The sequence below is a fragment of the Neopelma chrysocephalum genome, unplaced genomic scaffold, assembly GCF_003984885.1.
Source record: "Neopelma chrysocephalum unplaced genomic scaffold, ASM398488v2 Primary Assembly neopelma1_147, whole genome shotgun sequence".
NCBI lineage: Eukaryota > Metazoa > Chordata > Aves > Passeriformes > Pipridae > Neopelma > Neopelma chrysocephalum.
The window spans coordinates 6,738,882-6,756,388 of NW_020897809.1; the positions used below are offsets into that span (position 1 = coordinate 6,738,882).

General features: G+C 56.6%; 1 protein-coding gene across 4 annotated transcripts in view; it reads left to right on the forward strand.

Annotated features, from left to right (window-relative positions):
• The window catches only part of PLXNA1 (plexin A1), a 119,652-nt gene that overhangs the window by 12,284 nt on the left and 89,861 nt on the right, over positions 1-17,507 (forward strand). For all 4 annotated transcript variants that reach the window (XM_027700473.1, XM_027700476.1, XM_027700474.1 and 1 more), the window contains exons 2-3: positions 2,198-3,544; positions 9,856-10,038. In XM_027700473.1, the coding sequence (XP_027556274.1) occupies positions 2,342-3,544; positions 9,856-10,038 (1,386 nt within the window). In that variant the 5' untranslated portion in view covers positions 2,198-2,341. The remainder of the gene's footprint in view (positions 1-2,197; positions 3,545-9,855; positions 10,039-17,507) is intronic.

Below are 17,507 nucleotides of genomic sequence, written 5' to 3' on the forward strand. Positions count from 1 at the left end.
TGAACAAGCTCAGAAAAATGAAGATACTGGGCAGTGTGGGTGTCCTCTGGGAGCACGTCTTGCCCTGGAGGTGTTGTGACTACCTGCTCTTTGTTGGGAGGCTCCCAGTGTTGGACAAGTTGTTAGGAATGGGGGATTAGGACCATGGGGATGATTTCCAGGGCTGGTGCTTTGATTGTCTCTGTAGCCTTGTGGCTACAGGAGCTTTGTGGCACCTGGCTTTGGTCTCAGTGTTGCTCATTTGCTGTTATCCAAACATCCCTTGAGGCTGTTACCTTGGAGGTGGATGTGTTGGAGTGTGAAAGGGAGCAGAGTGGGGAGTGTATGGGCAGAGGAGAGCTGGTGGAGATGGCAGATCTGCCAAGGGGGTTTGGAAGTGATGTGGAAGCTTTGCTAAAGTGTTGCGGGCCCAGTGTAGCTGGAAGAGCTGCAGGGGTGGCCAAGGCTGGGCTTGTCCTGGGGGTCTCACGTTTGTTGGGAGCAGGAAAAGGGGCAAAAAAAGGCTCTCCCTTCTCTAAGACCTCTCCATGTCTGGCTATGTGTCTTGAGAAGGGAGCAGCAGAATTGAAGGATGCTGTTTGGGATGTTGGGGTATCTGTATGGCCCAGCTGCTGGCCCGCTGATGATGCAGCCCCTCAGGGTTTGCGTGTGGCCTGGCTGGTGGGTCCCACAGCCCTGCCAAGAGCAGACTGCCGAAACTGGGGCAGCCAATCAGCCCAAAGCAGCCCTGCTGGTACCGGTGTGTGCAGCTGGCTGCCCTCTGACACCTTCCCTGCCCGGTCTGGGATGCTGGCAGAGCTGCCAGTCACTGCAGGCCATATTTCCTACCTGTGCCACTCCCTGCTGGGGATCCTCCCGAAGGTTATCCTGGGCTGAGTCAGAGATGGATGATAAGGAGAGGGAGGAGAGAGGGAGGCTTTCCTTCTCCACTCCCTTTTGCAGCGGCTTATCTGCAGTGGCTGGGGAACTGAGCTGGTGTTCTGTCCACGGACCTTGGGAACAATGGTCCCACCCTGGGTGGATGGGTTGAGATGGTAGGATGGGCTGTGTGCTGGCACAGGGGTTTGCACAACCCCATGTTAGTCCAGGGGTACTTCTGCCTGTGCAGGGAAAGTGGATGGAGAAGACAGGGTGGGGCTGTAAAGAAGGGGCTGGGGAGAGCAGAGCTGTGTGTTGGCTTCCTGCGGCCATCTCCTCCCCACTGCTGGGATGCAAAGGTCACATTGGTTTGGGATGTTTGGTTGGCTCCCTGCTGCTTTTCTGCTCCACGTTGGTGAGCCCCAGCTGTGGCACAGCAGGAGGCAGAGCTCTCCATCCTCCCTGCATGTGCCCCCTCATTCCTCTGGAGCCTCTCAAGCCAACTGCCTGATGGCTGGCCCTGTGTTTCGTAATGCACAGAAATGCCAGAGGGACGTGCTTCTCCTTGCTGTGCCTGCTTGCTCCCTCCAATCCCTCCTGCCCGTGGCCCTCCTGGGGTTTGTCAGGCAAGCAGGTGGCAGGGATGGTGGGCAGCATGCCAGGGCTCTCTCCTCTCTCAGCTCCTTTAAAAGGTGCTTTTGAGATCCTCCTTTGTGCAGGGGCTTGGGTTGTGCTTGCTGCTAACTGGGATTTTTCATCTGCTCCCAGCTCTGTGGTGGTGTGGGGCAGAGGCAGCAGGCCAGGAGCTCCTCCCGAGGCTTGTTAGCAGCCATCCCTGGCTAACACCTTAGTGCTGGTGGTGGTCTTAAAAGCGGGTCAGGGCCAGCTGTGCCCCACTGGGGTGTTTGTATGTGGTAGGTGTACCGGAGCACATCAGCAGGCATTGGCTGCTGGCATGCTCAAGCAGCTGCTGCTCTTCACAAGGGGTTTTGGGTGGGGGCGAGGGTAGAGTGACCCCCATTAGAGGGGCTATGCTGGCTGGTGGGGCTGATGGTTGAGTCTGAATTGGTGATACCAAGTGCATGGCAGCTCCTTGGTTGAGACGTGCTGCGCACAGTGGTGTGTGACTAGGCAGGGTTGTCCTTGGCATCATGCAGGTTTCCTTTGTCCCTGCACTGGGGATGTGTCTTTCTGGAGCAGGAGGTGGTGGGAGATGTTTTGGTAGGCTGCCTGCTAGAAAAGTGTGAAGCATCAGAGTCTTTGCTGGGTGGGGTGGAACAGGCTTGACACTGTGCAGGAAAGCCTCCTAACCCTACTTTTCTTGTCTTTCTCCCTCTAGGGCTGACCGGACTGGCCGTGCCCACGATGCCCTGAATGCCAAGCGCAGCAGAAGCAGAGGAGACTGTGTCCTGTTAGCTCCTCCTCCCTCCCTCATCCCTTTAGTTTGGGTTTGTTTCTATTTATTTTGTGGCTGGGTTTGGGTATGGCCTTGGCTGGATGTGAGGCTGCTGCAATGTGGCTCATTTGGCTCAAGCACCACTTGTCCATCCACGTTTGGACCTTGCTGCTCTTGGGGAGCACCTGGCTACCGCTGGCGGAAGGCAGCCCCAAGTCTCCCTTTAGGACTTTCCCGGTTACAGACTGGAGCTTGACGCACTTGGTGGTCCACAACAAAACCGGGGAGGTCTACGTGGGGGCTGTCAATCGGATCTACAAGCTCTCCAATAACCTCACGCTCCTGAGGACCCATGTGACGGGGCCTGTGGAGGACAATGAGAAGTGTTACCCTCCGCCCAGCGTTCAGTCCTGCCCACATGGGCTGGTTACCACCAACAATGTGAACAAACTGCTGCTGGTGGACTACTCGGGGAATCGGCTGATCGCCTGCGGCAGTGCCTCCCAGGGTATTTGCCAGTTCCTGCGGCTGGACGACCTCTTCAAGTTGGGTGAGCCCCACCACCGCAAGGAGCACTACCTCTCCAGCGTCAACGAGTCGGGCACCATGTCTGGGGTCATCATCGAGGTGCTGAATGGGCAGAACAAGCTCTTCATTGGGACGCCTATTGATGGGAAGTCAGAGTACTTCCCCACCCTCTCCAGCCGCAAGCTGATGGCCAATGAGGAGAACGCGGAGATGTTTGGCTTTGTCTACCAGGATGAGTTTGTCTCCTCGCAGCTCAAAATCCCCTCGGATACACTCTCCAAGTTCCCCACCTTTGACATCTACTACATCTACAGCTTCAGCAGTGAGCAGTTTGTTTACTACCTGACCCTGCAGCTGGACACCCAGCTCACTTCTCCCGACTCCACTGGGGAGCAGTTTTTCACCTCCAAGATCGTCCGCCTCTGCGTGGACGATCCCAAGTTCTACTCCTACGTGGAGTTCCCCATCGGCTGCGTGCAGGACGGCATCGAGTACCGCCTGATCCAGGACGCCTATCTGACCAAGCCTGGCAAGGCTTTGGCCAAATACCTGGGCATCTCAGAGCAGGAGGATATCCTCTTCACCATCTTCTCCCAGGGCCAGAAAAACAGGGTTAAGCCTCCCAAGGAGTCTGTGCTCTGCCTCTTCACGTTGAAGAAGATCAAGGATAAGATCAAGGAGCGTATCCAGTCGTGCTACAGAGGGGAAGGGAAACTCTCACTGCCCTGGCTCTTGAATAAGGAGCTGGGCTGCATCAACTCGGTAAGTCCCTGCTTGTCGCTAGTCAAGCCGAACTGTTTCTGGTTCCTGGTGGTGCTCTCTGGCTGGACCCTTCACAGTGACCTGACCTGAGCTGTGTTTTCCCAGTGGGAGGACTGGGGTCATTGGAGCAAGGCGCTCCTTTTGCCTGGTAGAATTCCTTGTGGAGATCACAGCTTCATGATGGGGCAGCCGTCTGGATTTGGGCTGAATTCAGTGCCTGTGAAGACTCCCAAGCAAGGGGCCTCATGCCGATGCAGGTGCCTGCTTCAGCAGGTGTCCCTTCCCTGTGGATTTGGGGAGTGAGAGTCAGTTGGGCTGGGAGGGTGGAATGCTCAGTCCTCAGGGCATCTACTGCAGCTCCACTGTGGAGTCCCTTGCAGGTGGCACATGTGGAATTTTGAGCGTCATGTCACCTGGGGCTTGCCAAGCAGAAGGTATTGGAGGCAATAGGATTTGGGGGACAGAGAGTGCAGACCTGATGGAGGGTGGTGGAGAGGTTGGCAGTCCCAGCAGAAGTTGACCACATGTTCAGCATGTAGGGACCACATCCTCTCCATGAGGTGCTGGAGAAGAGGACAGAGAGCACAATGCGCTGTCAGAGAGGTGAGTTTTGAGAGTGGCCACTGCAAACTGTCATCCAGAGGCACAGGAGGTGAGTGTTGGTATCCTAGAGCAGTGATTCCCACCTGAGGAAGCACTTTCCTCTGTCCCCAGAGAGGTGTCTTCCTGCCTGGTGCTCACCTGGGCACCTCTAGTCCCTGCTGGTGGCTCAGCTGCTCTGTGGGACTTATGAGCCGTGGGGGGCAGGGGACCTCCCTGCTTGGCTTTCCGAGTTTGTTTTCTAGTTGAACTGTTACTGTTACTGGATTTTTTTCCCAGGCAGTGTTATAAACTAGCAGTGGTTGCTGGAGGCTACAACTCCAGGTAACGGGGAGGTCATACACTGGGTATCACCAGGCTGGGCTGTGTAGCCCCCAGGCAGGGTCAGATACCTGGCTGAGGCAGGTTTTAGGGTACCAGTGTGTGTGTTTGGGAGGGTCTGGTGGAAGTCCTGACACACCTGCTATTGCCCACCTCCCCCAAGCCCCATTGCTGGTGCTTGGCACCCATCACCAAGCCCCCAGCCCTGCTCAAGCAGGGTTTTGGGTGCAGGCAGGTGGGCAGGGGGTCCCTGTGGAGCAGCCCTGCCTTGTCTCCCACTGTCCTCTCCGCAGCTCTGGAGGAGACAGCTAACAGCTGCCTGACAAAGTAAAGGGTTTGCTGTCAAGAGCGCTGGGCCTGCAAATCAGATTTTGGCTTTGAACTAATTCAATTTTGCTGGAAAATGATGAAATCGTTACACTGCTGCCTGTTGGGTCGCGCAGCTGCTGGCTCCGGCAGCGGAGTTGTTCGCTGCTTCCTCCCGCACTCCTGGCTCACCAATGCCATGTCCCCTGGGTTTGGGGAGGGGTCTCTGCCCCCCTGCATTTTGGAGGTAGTTCTAAGCTTGGAGAGTCCTGGGTTTGCTACCTGGTGGCCAGTTCCTGTGAGCAGGTGGATCTCAAGGTGCTCTCTGGGTCCTGCAGACGTGTGGCTCTTGTGGGGTGGAAGGATGTGTGCCATGATGGGGGTGCTTCTACTTTTGTATGGGATGGGTTGGAGAGTGCCGCCCTCCCCCAGGGGATCCAGGCAGTATTTTCTGTCCCTGTCCTTCTCCAGCTGACAGGCTGAGCTGCGAAAGACATGACTGGATCATGAGTCAAGCCCTCAGCTTGCTGAGCACAAGCCAAATCAGACCCCTTGGAGCATGTTACCTCTTTCTGGCAGGAATTTCTGTGCCCCTAATAAAATAAAGCCACCTCTAGGGTGGGTGATGACAGTGACGGATCTCTTGGTGGTGAGGGCTGGCCAGAAAATAAGGGCCATGTTGTTTTTTAATTTTTAAGGAGGCAGAATGCAATTGCTCAAGTCAGTAGTGGCTTGGGAATTACACCCCATCCACATGGAAAATGTGCAAGGAGCTCTCTTGCTCTGCTCCTTCATGGTTTATGCTGGAGGAAGTTTTGCCAGCATTGCACTCGTGGTCCTTGAGCAGCACAGGGCCAAGGGATGCTCATCTCCAGTGCTGCAGGGTAGCTCTGACTCTCCAGAGTTGGTGTCGGAGCCAGGAAGAGAGGCTGCCAGGCTTGGCAGATAGCTCAGGAGATGTTAGTGGTTCCTCTCCGGCGCTGGCGAGAGGAGCGAATTCCTGCCTCCCATTTCTCTCTCTCCTTCTGGGATCCAGTGATACGGCAGCAGGAAGGGTAGTGAGCTGGCTCAGGAGCAAGACCCCTCATGCTGGTGTACTCAGACCTGAGCGTGGACTCGCGCGTGGAGCAGTCACCTTGCGGAACCACCCTGTCCATTCCTCTGCACCAACCCCGCTGACTAAATCACCCCTGAACCCCTCCAGAGGCTCTGCTGCTCACAGTGTTTCACTGAGAGGGATTTGGTGTTGTGTGAAAAGAGCCAGGCTCTTTTCTTCCCCTGTGCAGTGCAGGGCTGGGGGTCTGTGTGCCTATGGCCAGACGTGCTCAGTGCATCTACCCATTGCACCCATCCCCAAACTGGGGGGATGATGGTCTGGTGTAGCAGGGCTGGGAAAGGGCAGCGGGCTGGAGCTGGAGTGCAGATGTTGCAGCAGGGAGCTATTTAGGATTCTTGGAGTCCTTGACTCCTGGGCTGACAATGTGGGCAGAGCCAGTACCTGGAGCATGCAGGATGTGGGCATCAGTTTTCCCTGGGCTGCCCCAGGGAGAAAATGAGTTTTGACTCCTCAGTGGGGTTTGCTGCCCAGCTTGCTGGCACAGGGCAATGGCTGGTGACAAACAGGCCCAGAGCGGGCTGGGATAAGCCAAATCCTTTCCGGGGCAGCCAGAAAAATGCAGGTGGTAACAAACTGTACCACACTGGGATTATTCCTGAGCAGCGATTAATGCACAGAAAGCCTGGCATCCCAGCCTGGCACTTGGTACCGGCCTCCTGCAACCTCCTCCCTGGCTCCTTGCATCCCCACTCATCCTCCATCGCAGCCCCTGGAGGGGCACAGGGGGATGAGCTGAGCCTATAATGGTGCTAACTGGTGAATTACTGGCTAATTAATAATGCTGAGTGATGCAAGCCTTGCCGTGCTGTCTGCTCCCTCATTGCTTTCATAAGTGGGCTTGAAGGGAGGCAATGAGACAAGGCATGTCAAGGAGACACCCGTTACTGCTCGCTTAATGCTGTGGGCCTGCTTTCCCCCTCCTTCAGGCCCCTTTCCCCAGGAAATCCAAATTTCCTGACCCTGTTTTGGGGAGGTAGGCTAGTGCTGGGAGAGAGAAGATTGCTGTGCTGCGCAGGTGGTGCCTGGGGTGTCTGGAGTCCAGGGGCAACTGAGAGGGGTGCCAAAGGGAAAGCACAGAGAAAAGGAAAAACTAAAAAAACACACCAAAAACACCAAAACAAACAGCTCCCCCTTGCAATGGGCTGAGGCCGTGGTCCCTGCGAACACCTCTGCAAATGCACGAGCAAGCAGACCCCGACGCTTCCTGCAGATCCCAGCATCTGCAGGCAGAAACGCTGCAAGGTCACTGGCCCTCGCGTGCCGTGGTGCGTGTCGGTCCCTGCCGGCACTTGCCGGGGACAGCTGTCCCGCTGTCCTTCCATCCTTCCATCGCTCCGCCTCGACTTTCCCTGCAGCCCACATCTGCCAGGGATGTCGGTGGGTGCCGTAACCCTGGTACTGCTGCCCTTGGCCCGACCTCGTTGTGCCGCCTGTGCTTCCCTAACGAGGCAGTTTGCTGTTAATGAGCTAATTGTCGGCGTAATTATTTATCGAGGTGGTGTCGGCGTGGCGGCGGGCGCTCCTGGGTCCCGGAGCGCAGCTGTATTTGTCATTTCCCAGAGAGTATGTTGAGACAAAGCAGAGAGCAGTAAACACCGTAAACATCTCTCCTCTTGCATATTCAGCAGCCGAGGGGTTGAGGAAGCTGCAGATTGAGCTCAGAGAGAGCAAAACCTGCACACAGGGGTGCCAGGGCTTAAATACATTCACAGCATTGCCCTTAACCCCTCTGCTACTGTAGATGGCTGGGTGGAAGGTGCTGGGGTTTATTTGGGCTGTTGGGGACAGAGTTTTTTCCTCAGCAAAGCACCTGAGGGATCCCAGGTGTTGGATAGGAGCCGTGTATTGGCTGAAGCATCGCTGGCATCTCAATTCGTGATTGGGAAGATAATTCTGTCTTATCTGCTGTTTTAAAATTCCTAGCCTGGTTATGCAGAAGAGGATGCATAAGTGTATGTTGGCCAATGGATAGAAGAGGGCAAGGCTGGGAATCAGAGGGTGGGTGGAGAGGTCCTGATTCCCCTTCCCTCCTTTTCCCGTGGTTGCAGAGATGTGTGGTGCCCCATGTTCCTGTTCTGGGGGTCCCCAGATCTCTCATGCCTGGCTGTAGGAGTTCCCCAGTTCAGGGAAGAGTGAGCAACATTCAGGCGGGGAAGGGAGTTGATCTTTGTACGTTAACTCAGCATCCAGGAAAACCAGAAGTTAGAGTAACTGAGGAAGCAGCCCAGCATCCCCAGACCGCCCAGGGAGGCTGAACGTGACCGGCTGGCGTCGTTCCCTGTCCTCCCCTGCTGGAAAGCTGGCACGGCACTGAGTTCCCACTGCAGCTGGGAGTGGGACCACTGGCCTTGGAGCTGGCATGGCAGCACAGTGAGGAGGGCAAGCAGTGTTGCCATGGCTGTGGGAGGCTAATGCCGTTGTAGCTGCGAGTGTATTGTGCTGGGGCACGGAAAAGTACCGTGTTTTCCCTCCTCCATGTGGGTGATTGTAGGTATTGGTGGGAGCTGGTCTGGGCTGACCCTTGCTTCAAAGGCAGCAATGAGTGGGAATTACAGAGCTCTGTACTGCCCTTGTGTACGTGGAGCTTGGGAGCTCAGCATTTTCCCATATGCTCCATGCACATGCTGTATGGATTTAAAACCCCTTGGGGACTGGCATGCATTTGGAGGCTGCTGCTTGCCAAAAAACCTCTCTCTCCTTAAAATTCAAAGTTATATAAGGAACCTTGTGAAGCGGAAGAATCCTGTGACTGGATCAGGCTGTCTCCCCGTTGGTCATGCCTGCCTTGCCGCTCTGCCCTCCTGCACTCAGGTTCGCTGCCACCCTTGCGGATTTGGCTGAAGCCCCTTCCTGGGATGGGACGAGGATTTTTCTGGTGCTGTGTGACCATGTGAGGCTGTTGCCTTGTGTGGGACCTCTGGGAGGCCCATGTGCCCCCCAAGGCCAGATAGCTGTGGCCAGGGTCTGTTGTTCTGCTCAGCAGGTGAGGGTGACGTGGTGAGGATGGTCGATGTGAGGATGCTGTTGATCTGGTCCTGGTCCCGCTCCCCCACCTGCATCTCAGCTTTCACAGGGGCAATCGCTCTGGCTTTGCCTTTCCCACCCTCAGGACTGTCCGTGCTGGAGGTCCCTGCCATCATGGCCCTGAGAGTGGAGAGGGGCCAATGCAGCCCTGCCTCTGCCTCTCCCTGGGCTGAGCTTGCAAAAGCTTCTCCCAGACCCACGGGCTCACGCTGAACTGAGGAGGCAGCTGGCTGAGTCAGGCGCCTTGTATGGGGCAAGGCAGCATGGAAAAAATGTGGGGATTTCCCAAAGACGTTCCTGCGGGAGGTGGAAGAGGGCTGGCAGGTGGGTAGAGTGTTTGTTGTGTGAAGTGAGGCTCTTTTAGGAGCCCCGACTCGTTTGCCTTGGCACGGCCTTGGCTGGGAAGTGTTTTGTCTCTGGGGGGAGGCTGGGGCGCAGGATTCAGCCCCAGCTGCCTTGCTGCCAAGCTGTTTTCTTTTTGAAACTAGCACGGGGATGAGGAGGAGAGGAGAGGGATGTGTGTGTGCTGGGGAGCTTGTGCTGGCATCCCACGTGTCTGAGATAGCAGCAGCGGGGATGGAGGGGGAGCAGGGATGCTGCGCTGGCTCCCGCTGGGTTTGTAAGTGCTGCTCTGTAAGATGCAGAGGACAGGGAGCCTTGGTCTTGGCCTGCAAAGCTTTCTCAGATGTAGAGAGGGCCTGCATGCAGTGGATCTGTCCCGAGTGCCTTACATCAGTGTGTAGGGAATGTTAGGGAAGCATCAACTCATGCCTTCCTTCATCTTGTGAGGTGCGATGGCTGGGACAGGGGGGGCAGGGGATGGGGCTGTCGAAGGGGCCGTAGCTGTGGGGTGAATGTGGGCGATGGCTGATGGCCATGTGGGAGGTCCAACATATCGAGGCATTGGCAAAAAGCTCATCTCTCCTCTGCTTTCTTTTGACAGCCGCTGCAGATCGACGATAATTTCTGTGGCCAGGATTTTAACCAACCATTGGGCGGGACCGTCACCATCGAGGGGACCCCGCTCTTTGTGGATAAGGAGGATGGAATGACCTCGGTGGCTGCCTACGACTACAGAGGACAAACTGTTGTCTTTGCGGGCACACGGAGCGGGAAGATCAAAAAGGTAGGAAAGTCCTTAGTGATGATGATGGGGAGGGATGACTGCTCACCTCACCAGCCCTTTGGGAGGTACAGGTAGGGCTGTGCCTCCATGATAGAGTGACTTGATATATTGGGGGTAATTTGCAAAGAGCCGGTGAGGGGCAATTTCCCATTGCTTCTCTCCGTCAACCAAATTTACAAAACCTCTGCCTTTTGGATGGGTTATAACATAGGCAAGTTGAGTCCTTGCCACTGGTGGATCACAGCCCATCTTGTTATGTCTCAGGGCACATGGGTTTGCTCTGTAGCTGCCACAAGGGGGGCTCTGTCTGTCCAGATCCATATGGCCTGGGCACGGTGGGCAGAGGTGGGTGCTGATGGCTCCAGCCCAGTGATGGGGAGACTTCACTTCCCGTACCCCTCCACGGCACAAAAGGCTGATTGTTGGTGGCAATTAGCAAATAGCTCTGTGCGTGCCTTTCTCTGCCTGCATCTCCACAGGGCACGGATTTCCTGTTATCATAACATCATGCCTATAATTATAGCTGTACATGCCCTGTATAAACAGAACTTCCATTAACACATCCTCAGCCAGGGAAAGGCTGTGTGAAGGTCCTTGTAGGGTCCCTGCTATGGACCAGAGCTTGGCTGTGGGGTCTGGCCTGTCTTTTTGTGGCTTGCTAGATGCTCCACACCCCATCTTGGGCACAGCATCCTGCATTTTTGCTACGTCTCCTTATCTGTGATGGTCAGGGTGCCCTGGAAACAGCAGGGTAGCTCCCCTGGCAGGAATCCAGAGCAGGGTGCCATTATGGGTGATAGTCCCTGTATGTCCTGCTCCCCCTGCCCGTGCTTCCCGTGGACCCTTGACCAACCCATCAGTGCCCCTGCCCTTTAGCAGCACTTTTAGGTACACAGGCAGCATGTGTTGGAGTGAGGGGCAGGATGGAGGGGCCCTCTCCAGCCCCACATCTGCTTGGCTTTCTGTGGTCCTCGGGGGAGTGCACAGTGGTAGCAGGGCTGAGCAGGGCTGCGGGGAGCTGATGGAGGCAGCTCATCCTCCCTTCCGGATCGATGAGGGATCTAAAGGGACCGGTGTCATGTTGCTGCCAGCTTCTTCTGCCTCTGGGCTCCAGATGGGGGTTTTAGGTGGGGATGGGAAGGAAGGAGCATGTGGGAGGAGAGTTCAAAAAGCCATGACAACAGTGTTACACCTCTAATTCCTCATTTATCTAGAGGGGCTGGTGGTTGGTTTTTAGGCGGCAGATTTGATTTTTCCTCTTCCTCCTTTACTCAGTTTCTCCCTAGTCCTTGCGCCTTCGGAGCCATTTGCTAGGGGTGGTCTAGTTCAAATGCCTGACTAGTGTATGGGCTGCATGCTACAGCCATGACTGTAGCCAGAACTTGAAGCCCAGGTGTGGTTTGAGTGTCCTCCTTTCCTTCAGGGCTTTCCCAAGACCTCTTTTTCCTAGTTTTAAACTTCATGCCCCAAATAGCTGGTCTCACTCTCTGGCCCTGCAGGGCAAGAGGACATGGAGCAGCTCCATGGAGAATGAAGAGATGAGTCTCAGCCCTATCCCAGCACAGGGTTGCTGAGCAGGTTTTGTAGGCTTATCCTACCTGGAGCTCTCAAATCCCCTGGGGTTGCAGAGCTCTCCAGTGGCAGCATGGGAGCACTTTGCAGGCTCCGAGCCCTGCGCCGTGAGGGCTCCTCCTCGTCCCTGCAATGACCTTGAGGTGGGCAGCCCAGCCCTCCTGCGGCAGGGGCTGCCTGGCTGCCTGGCAAAGCGCTGCCTCAGCAGCTACTTGATCCTGCCGCCTGGCTGCCGGGGCCAGAGGGAGGGAAGGGCGGGAAGGGGCTGCTGACCTGTCTTTGAGTGGCACCAATGTGTCCTCAGCTGGGTGATGCGATGCCTGGCAGGGCACAGTGTAGCCAACGTGGCTCCTCCAGGCAGAGGGTGCAGGGAGAGGGGCTGCATCCTTCAGCAGCGGTCACAGTCCCTCTGCTTTTAAGCTGTTAGTGTTTCCCACCGTCCCCTTGGCAAGAACCCACATTAGGCTTGATGCAGCCTGGTGCCTTCTCTGCCCTCCTGCCGGCCCCCCCTGCCCTTGCCAGAACCCCTGGCATCTCCTCTGGGAGAGGAAGGGCTGTGCCGACAGCTGGGTGCCCCCGCCTCCCTCCCCAGGAGTCCTGTAATAGATGCTGTTCTGCTGAGGGGCACCGATCTTGCCATCTGGGCTGGGATAAGGTCAGGGCAGAGTCACTGCCGCGTCTGGATTTTCCTTGGATGGCAGCTCTCATGCCCAGCATTTGTCCAGGCTGTTGCGTGCAGACAGAGCCTCCTTTTGTCCCCCCAAAAAGCCACACGAGGCTCTGGCTGCCCTGCAGCCTCTCCCCAGCCCTGTCATCAACAGTTGCTGCTGAGAAGGCAGGGTGCTGGGCAGCACCTGCTGCTGCCACAGCTGCAGGGAGTCCCCAGTTTCGGGCGGTGGAAGGATCTTGCAAGTGATGTCAGATTTGCAAAACCCTGTGTGGGACAGGAACTGTGGGCTGGGCTGGGGAGGCACTGGGGGGATGGAGATCCTGATCTCTGGGATACTGAGTGAGTTGCAGCAGCGGAGCCCATGGCAGCTTGCTCTCAGCTTGTCCCTGCAGCATTGCCAGGCAAGCAGTTATCTTTGGCTGATCCCGAGTTATGTGGAGAGGCCAGGCTTGGAAAGCTCTTGGTCCCGCATGCTTGCTGTCCTCGGTGCCAGCAGTCATGGGACTGGGACGCCCGGGGAATTCCTGCCATGCCCAGGTGAGCAATGTGGGGATGGCTTCCCACGCTGCTGGGGCTGGCAATGAGCCACTTCCTCTGTACTCTTGACCTGGCACAGTAGGGACCTGGCCTTGCACCCTGTAGTCTGAGGGTGCTGTGGATAGGGAAGTGACAGGGGGACGTGAGCCGTGAGCATGCTGCAGCGGGAATGTCCAGGGGATGTTTGTGCAAGGGAAATGAGACTTGCTTCCTAATGCTCTGGTTTTTCCTGGAAACCACCTCTCCTCACTTGGCAATCTTTATACTGGACAGTTATAATTTTCCCAGGTTGTCTTTCCTATTTTCTGGGTGGACACAAAGCTGTGTGTTATTGCAATGGGAGTGCTCAGTTATGTGCTGGAAAGACACATTTGACACTGCACCTGTGTCACCTCTTGACCTGTGTGTGCCAAGGACTTGATTTTGGCTGTGCTTGAAGTGTTGTATGGAGAGAGGGAAGAAGGGTGATACTGGAGGGGGTGTGCTGGTACTGCAACCCCCTCCCAGTAACTGCCCTGGGCTGGGCTGGTGGCTGGAAGCTGGAGCGGTGGGATGTTCTGGGAGGTGCAGTGCAGACCCTGCTGCCTTCCTTTGCTGCCATCTGCTCCTCGTTATGCAAACACAGCATTGCCTTGGGGCTCTGCGGAGCTCAGTGTAGCCCTTGTGGGTTGACCCAGTTTTGGGTGCTGCTTGGTTATTTTTGGGGGGTGGGCTGAGCTTCTCTCTCAACACAGCCGTGGCTCCCTGCCCACAGCCGTCCCTGGCTGCTTATGGGGCAGGGAGGCTGAGAGCTGTCCCTTCTGCCACAGCCCCACAGGAGACTCCCAGCACCACTGGATATCCAGGTGTTGAAGATTGCTAAGGCAGGCATGGCTGTGGGATAATGCAGCCAATTCATCCCAGCAGGATAGCATTGGACTACACATCCCTCGCAGCCAGCCAAGCTCTCATTTTTTGAGGATTATCTGGCTGCTCAGTCACCACTGCAATCCCTGTAGCTCCCTGCCCTGTCCTGAAACTGGCTGGCCTTGGGCATGAATGTATCAGAACGTGTCTCTGTCGGGAATCTGCTCCCCTCCAGGCCTTGTGCTTGCCACGGCTTGTTTATTCTTTCCCACAGAAAGCACAGCTGAACTGGCCCTATGTCTGCCTGATTTGGTTTCTCCACTTAAATAATTATAATAATAAACTCTTCACACTAAGTGGGTTATCTCTATCCCTGCACAACAGGACATGGTGCTCCTCTCCTGTCCTGGGGAGGGTCGAGGGGCTCCCCTGCAGCCTCCTGTCCTGCTGAGGGCAGGGACATGGGGGTGCTTTGGGAGAGCAGATTTGGCAGCCCATGGAGGCACCCCCTTTGAGTTCTCTTAAAGCTTTTTATGAGGAGGCTTTGGTATGTTCACAACCCTTGGTGTGTCTGGGCAGAAAATAGGTGCTGTGAAGAGGGGGCTCTTTTGAGGATTTCCCTGTTGCCTGCTGGCTCCCTTCCGGTCGCAAAAGCCCCTATGTGTTGGCCTCTAGGGTATGATGTATGACCTGACCGTGGTCCATGTGAGCTGGGAGGAGAAGCTGTCAGGCTCCCTGCCCACTCTGCTGGTCCCAGTCCCCACGGATCCGTTCGCATCACCCTCTGCTTAGCGCTCAGGGTAAGCAGCTCTGGCTGAAAAGGGGCCCTTTGTGTCTCGGCGCGTGAAATCCGGCTCCCAGAGCGCGCGGGAGGGCTCGGCCCCCCTCGTGACCCTGCTGCTGGCTACCCTACTTACTGCCTGTGCCTTGGATGGCTTTTATTTTTTTTTTGGGGTGGGAGACAGGACATATTCGGGGCATGAAGCCTGCCCTGGCCCTGGTGGTGTCAGCCGGTGACTCTTGAGGACTCCCCGAGCATCGACCCCTGCGCAGCCCCTGAAATTCTCTCCTGCCTGTGTTGCTGCCTCTTCCCAGCTGGCTGCCCAGCACAAGGGCCTTTTGTTCCTCCTGCCTCTTCCCTCTGCCCTCTCCTGCTCCCTCCCCATCCCATCCTCTGGAGACCCCTCTCGTCCCCTCCCCATGTGCATACAGCCCCCATGGGCGTCTGTGCCCAGCCCCGGGAGGGAGATATGCTCCTCGGAGCATGCGGCCGCGCCTCTCCCCAATCAATGGCAATAATTTTATTGGCATGACAAGGTAGCCGACGGTTGCCAAAGTGAATCCATCAAATACCTCTTGGCGGATCCCCGCCCCCTCGAGAGCTCTCGCTGGAGTCGTTAAGCTGTTTTAATCAAGGTGGAGGCTGGAGAGCTGGCATGTTAAGTGGATGGGGTGATGGGGAGGGGGCGGCAGAGCCTTCCCCGTTCCCCGCTCGTGGCAGGGAGCACTCGGCGTCGCCCCATTCCTGCTCAGCAGGAAGGGGCCCTGCTCGCCAGCGTCGGGCTTTGTTGCGCCGCCCCGGCTCTGAACAGGATGTCTCATTGTTGGAGGAAACAATTAGAAATTCATCGTGAACCGTTGGCCTCTGGGATCTGCCGGGGTGGCGAGGCCATGGCTGCAGGCAGCTGCCAGATTCGTCCTCGAGTGACTCCCGGAGGGGAATGCCACTGGGGTTCCTGCTCCTGCCTTGTGCAGGATGGATGGGGATGAATATTTCCAGGCTCCTGGCCCTCCAAGGGATGTTCAAGCGTGCGCACACAGCCTTGGGGAAGCAGAGGAAGTGTCAGGAGGCTCCCTCCCCACCAAACTCCACTCCCTCCACCCTCTGTGCCCCCAGGCTTTTTGACTCACAAGCCATAACCCTCTTTTCCCCCCCCTCCCCATCTGCTCTGCTCTGCTCTCTGCACAAAGCCGGCAGGTGAGCGAAGAGGCCTGGGAGCCTGGCGCCTGGCCAGCCGGGAGGCAGCAGGAGCCAGCCCTGCTCCAACCTTCCCTGCCGAAAGCGCTGACGGTGCACGTCTCGCCTCTCCCTGGCGCCGGGCGCCCGCAGGCAGCGTGCCGCCTCACCCCATCCATCAGCCCGCCCCGGCTCCCGTGGAGCAGCTGGCACTAAGGTAGTGTCGCTGCTGGACTTTGCCGGTGTCAGGCAAGGTGACTTTTGGGGAGCAGTGTGTTGTGAAGGCTGGAGGAGGCTCAGGGATGAAGGTGGATCCCAAAGACCCCTCGTCTTCAAAACGGGTACCAGGTGTAAACCTGGCTTCTGTAATTGCCCTGGAAACGGATTTGAGGGCAAAGCGCCTCTCGGCAGCCCCTCGAGACAGCTCAGTGCTGCCCTGCAGGGTGTGCTCAGGAGCTGGCGGGTCTGTGCCAGCCAAACACGGCAGCATCACCTTCACAACTGGTCCCTGCAGACCATCTTATGCCCTAGCAGGGGCTGCCACCCTGGAAGTAATGTGGAAATAGGGCTGGGAAAGGAAAAAGCCTGCAGGTTTTTGGCTGCATGCCTTGTTGGTCCTGCCCCTGTTACTGTAGGTCTGTGTAAGGCATTGGTGGCTATTGTGTTGCAGTAGTGGGAGAGCAGGGTGGATGAGTGATGCTTTGGAGTCATTAGTGAGGATGCTGAGCCCTGTAAACATCTGGATAAGAGTCACCGGGGGCTGGCGTTAGGAAAAGGGGTGTGTGGGCTTGCTGGGGGTGTGCAGTGCCAGCAGTGAGCTCTGGGTTTTCCCTCTCGGCTGGTGGGATTGGTTTGGTTGGTGAAGCGAGAAGCTGCTGAGCATTTTCTTCTGCATCTTTCTGCTGCTGAATGCAGGGCTGTGGCCCCTGTCTGTGACCTCTATTCTGCTGGGAAGAGCAGGAGCACGACTCTTGCTTTGGACTGTGCCTCCTGCTGGGGACCTCTGTGGTGGCCCCATGGGGATGGAGTAGGGGGAAAAACCACCCCATTGAGATGGAAATGAGTTGGGAGGGCCCAGCTCTGTTGGATCCCTCCTGTTGGAGCCATTGTGCCTATTCACTGGCACAAACATTGACTAATTTTGGCTTTTCAGGTGGGAGAATGGCCCCTACCTCCCACCAAAGGCAGCCAAGAAGAAGGAGGATCAGGAAGGCAGCGATTTGGGAGGCAGGGACTGTTGGTATGCCTGGTGGGAAGGGGCAGTGCTGGTGTCCTGCTTCGCCTTTGTGCAACCCCATTAACCCAGATTTAATGGTGCCTGAGGAATTTGCCCTCAGCCTCTGGCCTACTGGAGGAGGGAAGATGTGTGCTTAGCAGGCGCTCAGTTACCTTCAGTATTGTCTGGGTCTCTGCATGTCCCAGCACTACCTCGGTAGAGACGTGACTGCGGGGAAGGTCAGACTTCCCCATGGGCTGACCTGCCTGATTTCCCCCCCCTGGACTGTGAGGAAAATCCATCATAAATCAAGAGTGAGGTGGAGGTGTGGTACAGCACTTGGGGACGCAGGATGTGGATTCCAGCTGCCCCTTAGTGGCAGCTGGAGCCTGTCATCAATCTCTGAGACTTTGATACACGGAGAGGTCATTTGTCTCCAGGTCCAGGCGGGGATGGTGCTCAGCCCCAGATTGCTCAGAAGAACTGCTGTTTGGCCTCTGTTGTCCCCTGCCCTTGTTAATTATGGGCTTTTCTGAAGTGGAGCAGGAGAATGGATGCTAATGCCAGGCTGGTACTGATGGGAAAGGCAGAAGGAAGGTGCCCTGTGGGGTTGGCATTGTGGGGTGAAATAAGAGTGGAGGAGCTGGGTTGCGTGCTGGGTGGTGGTGAGG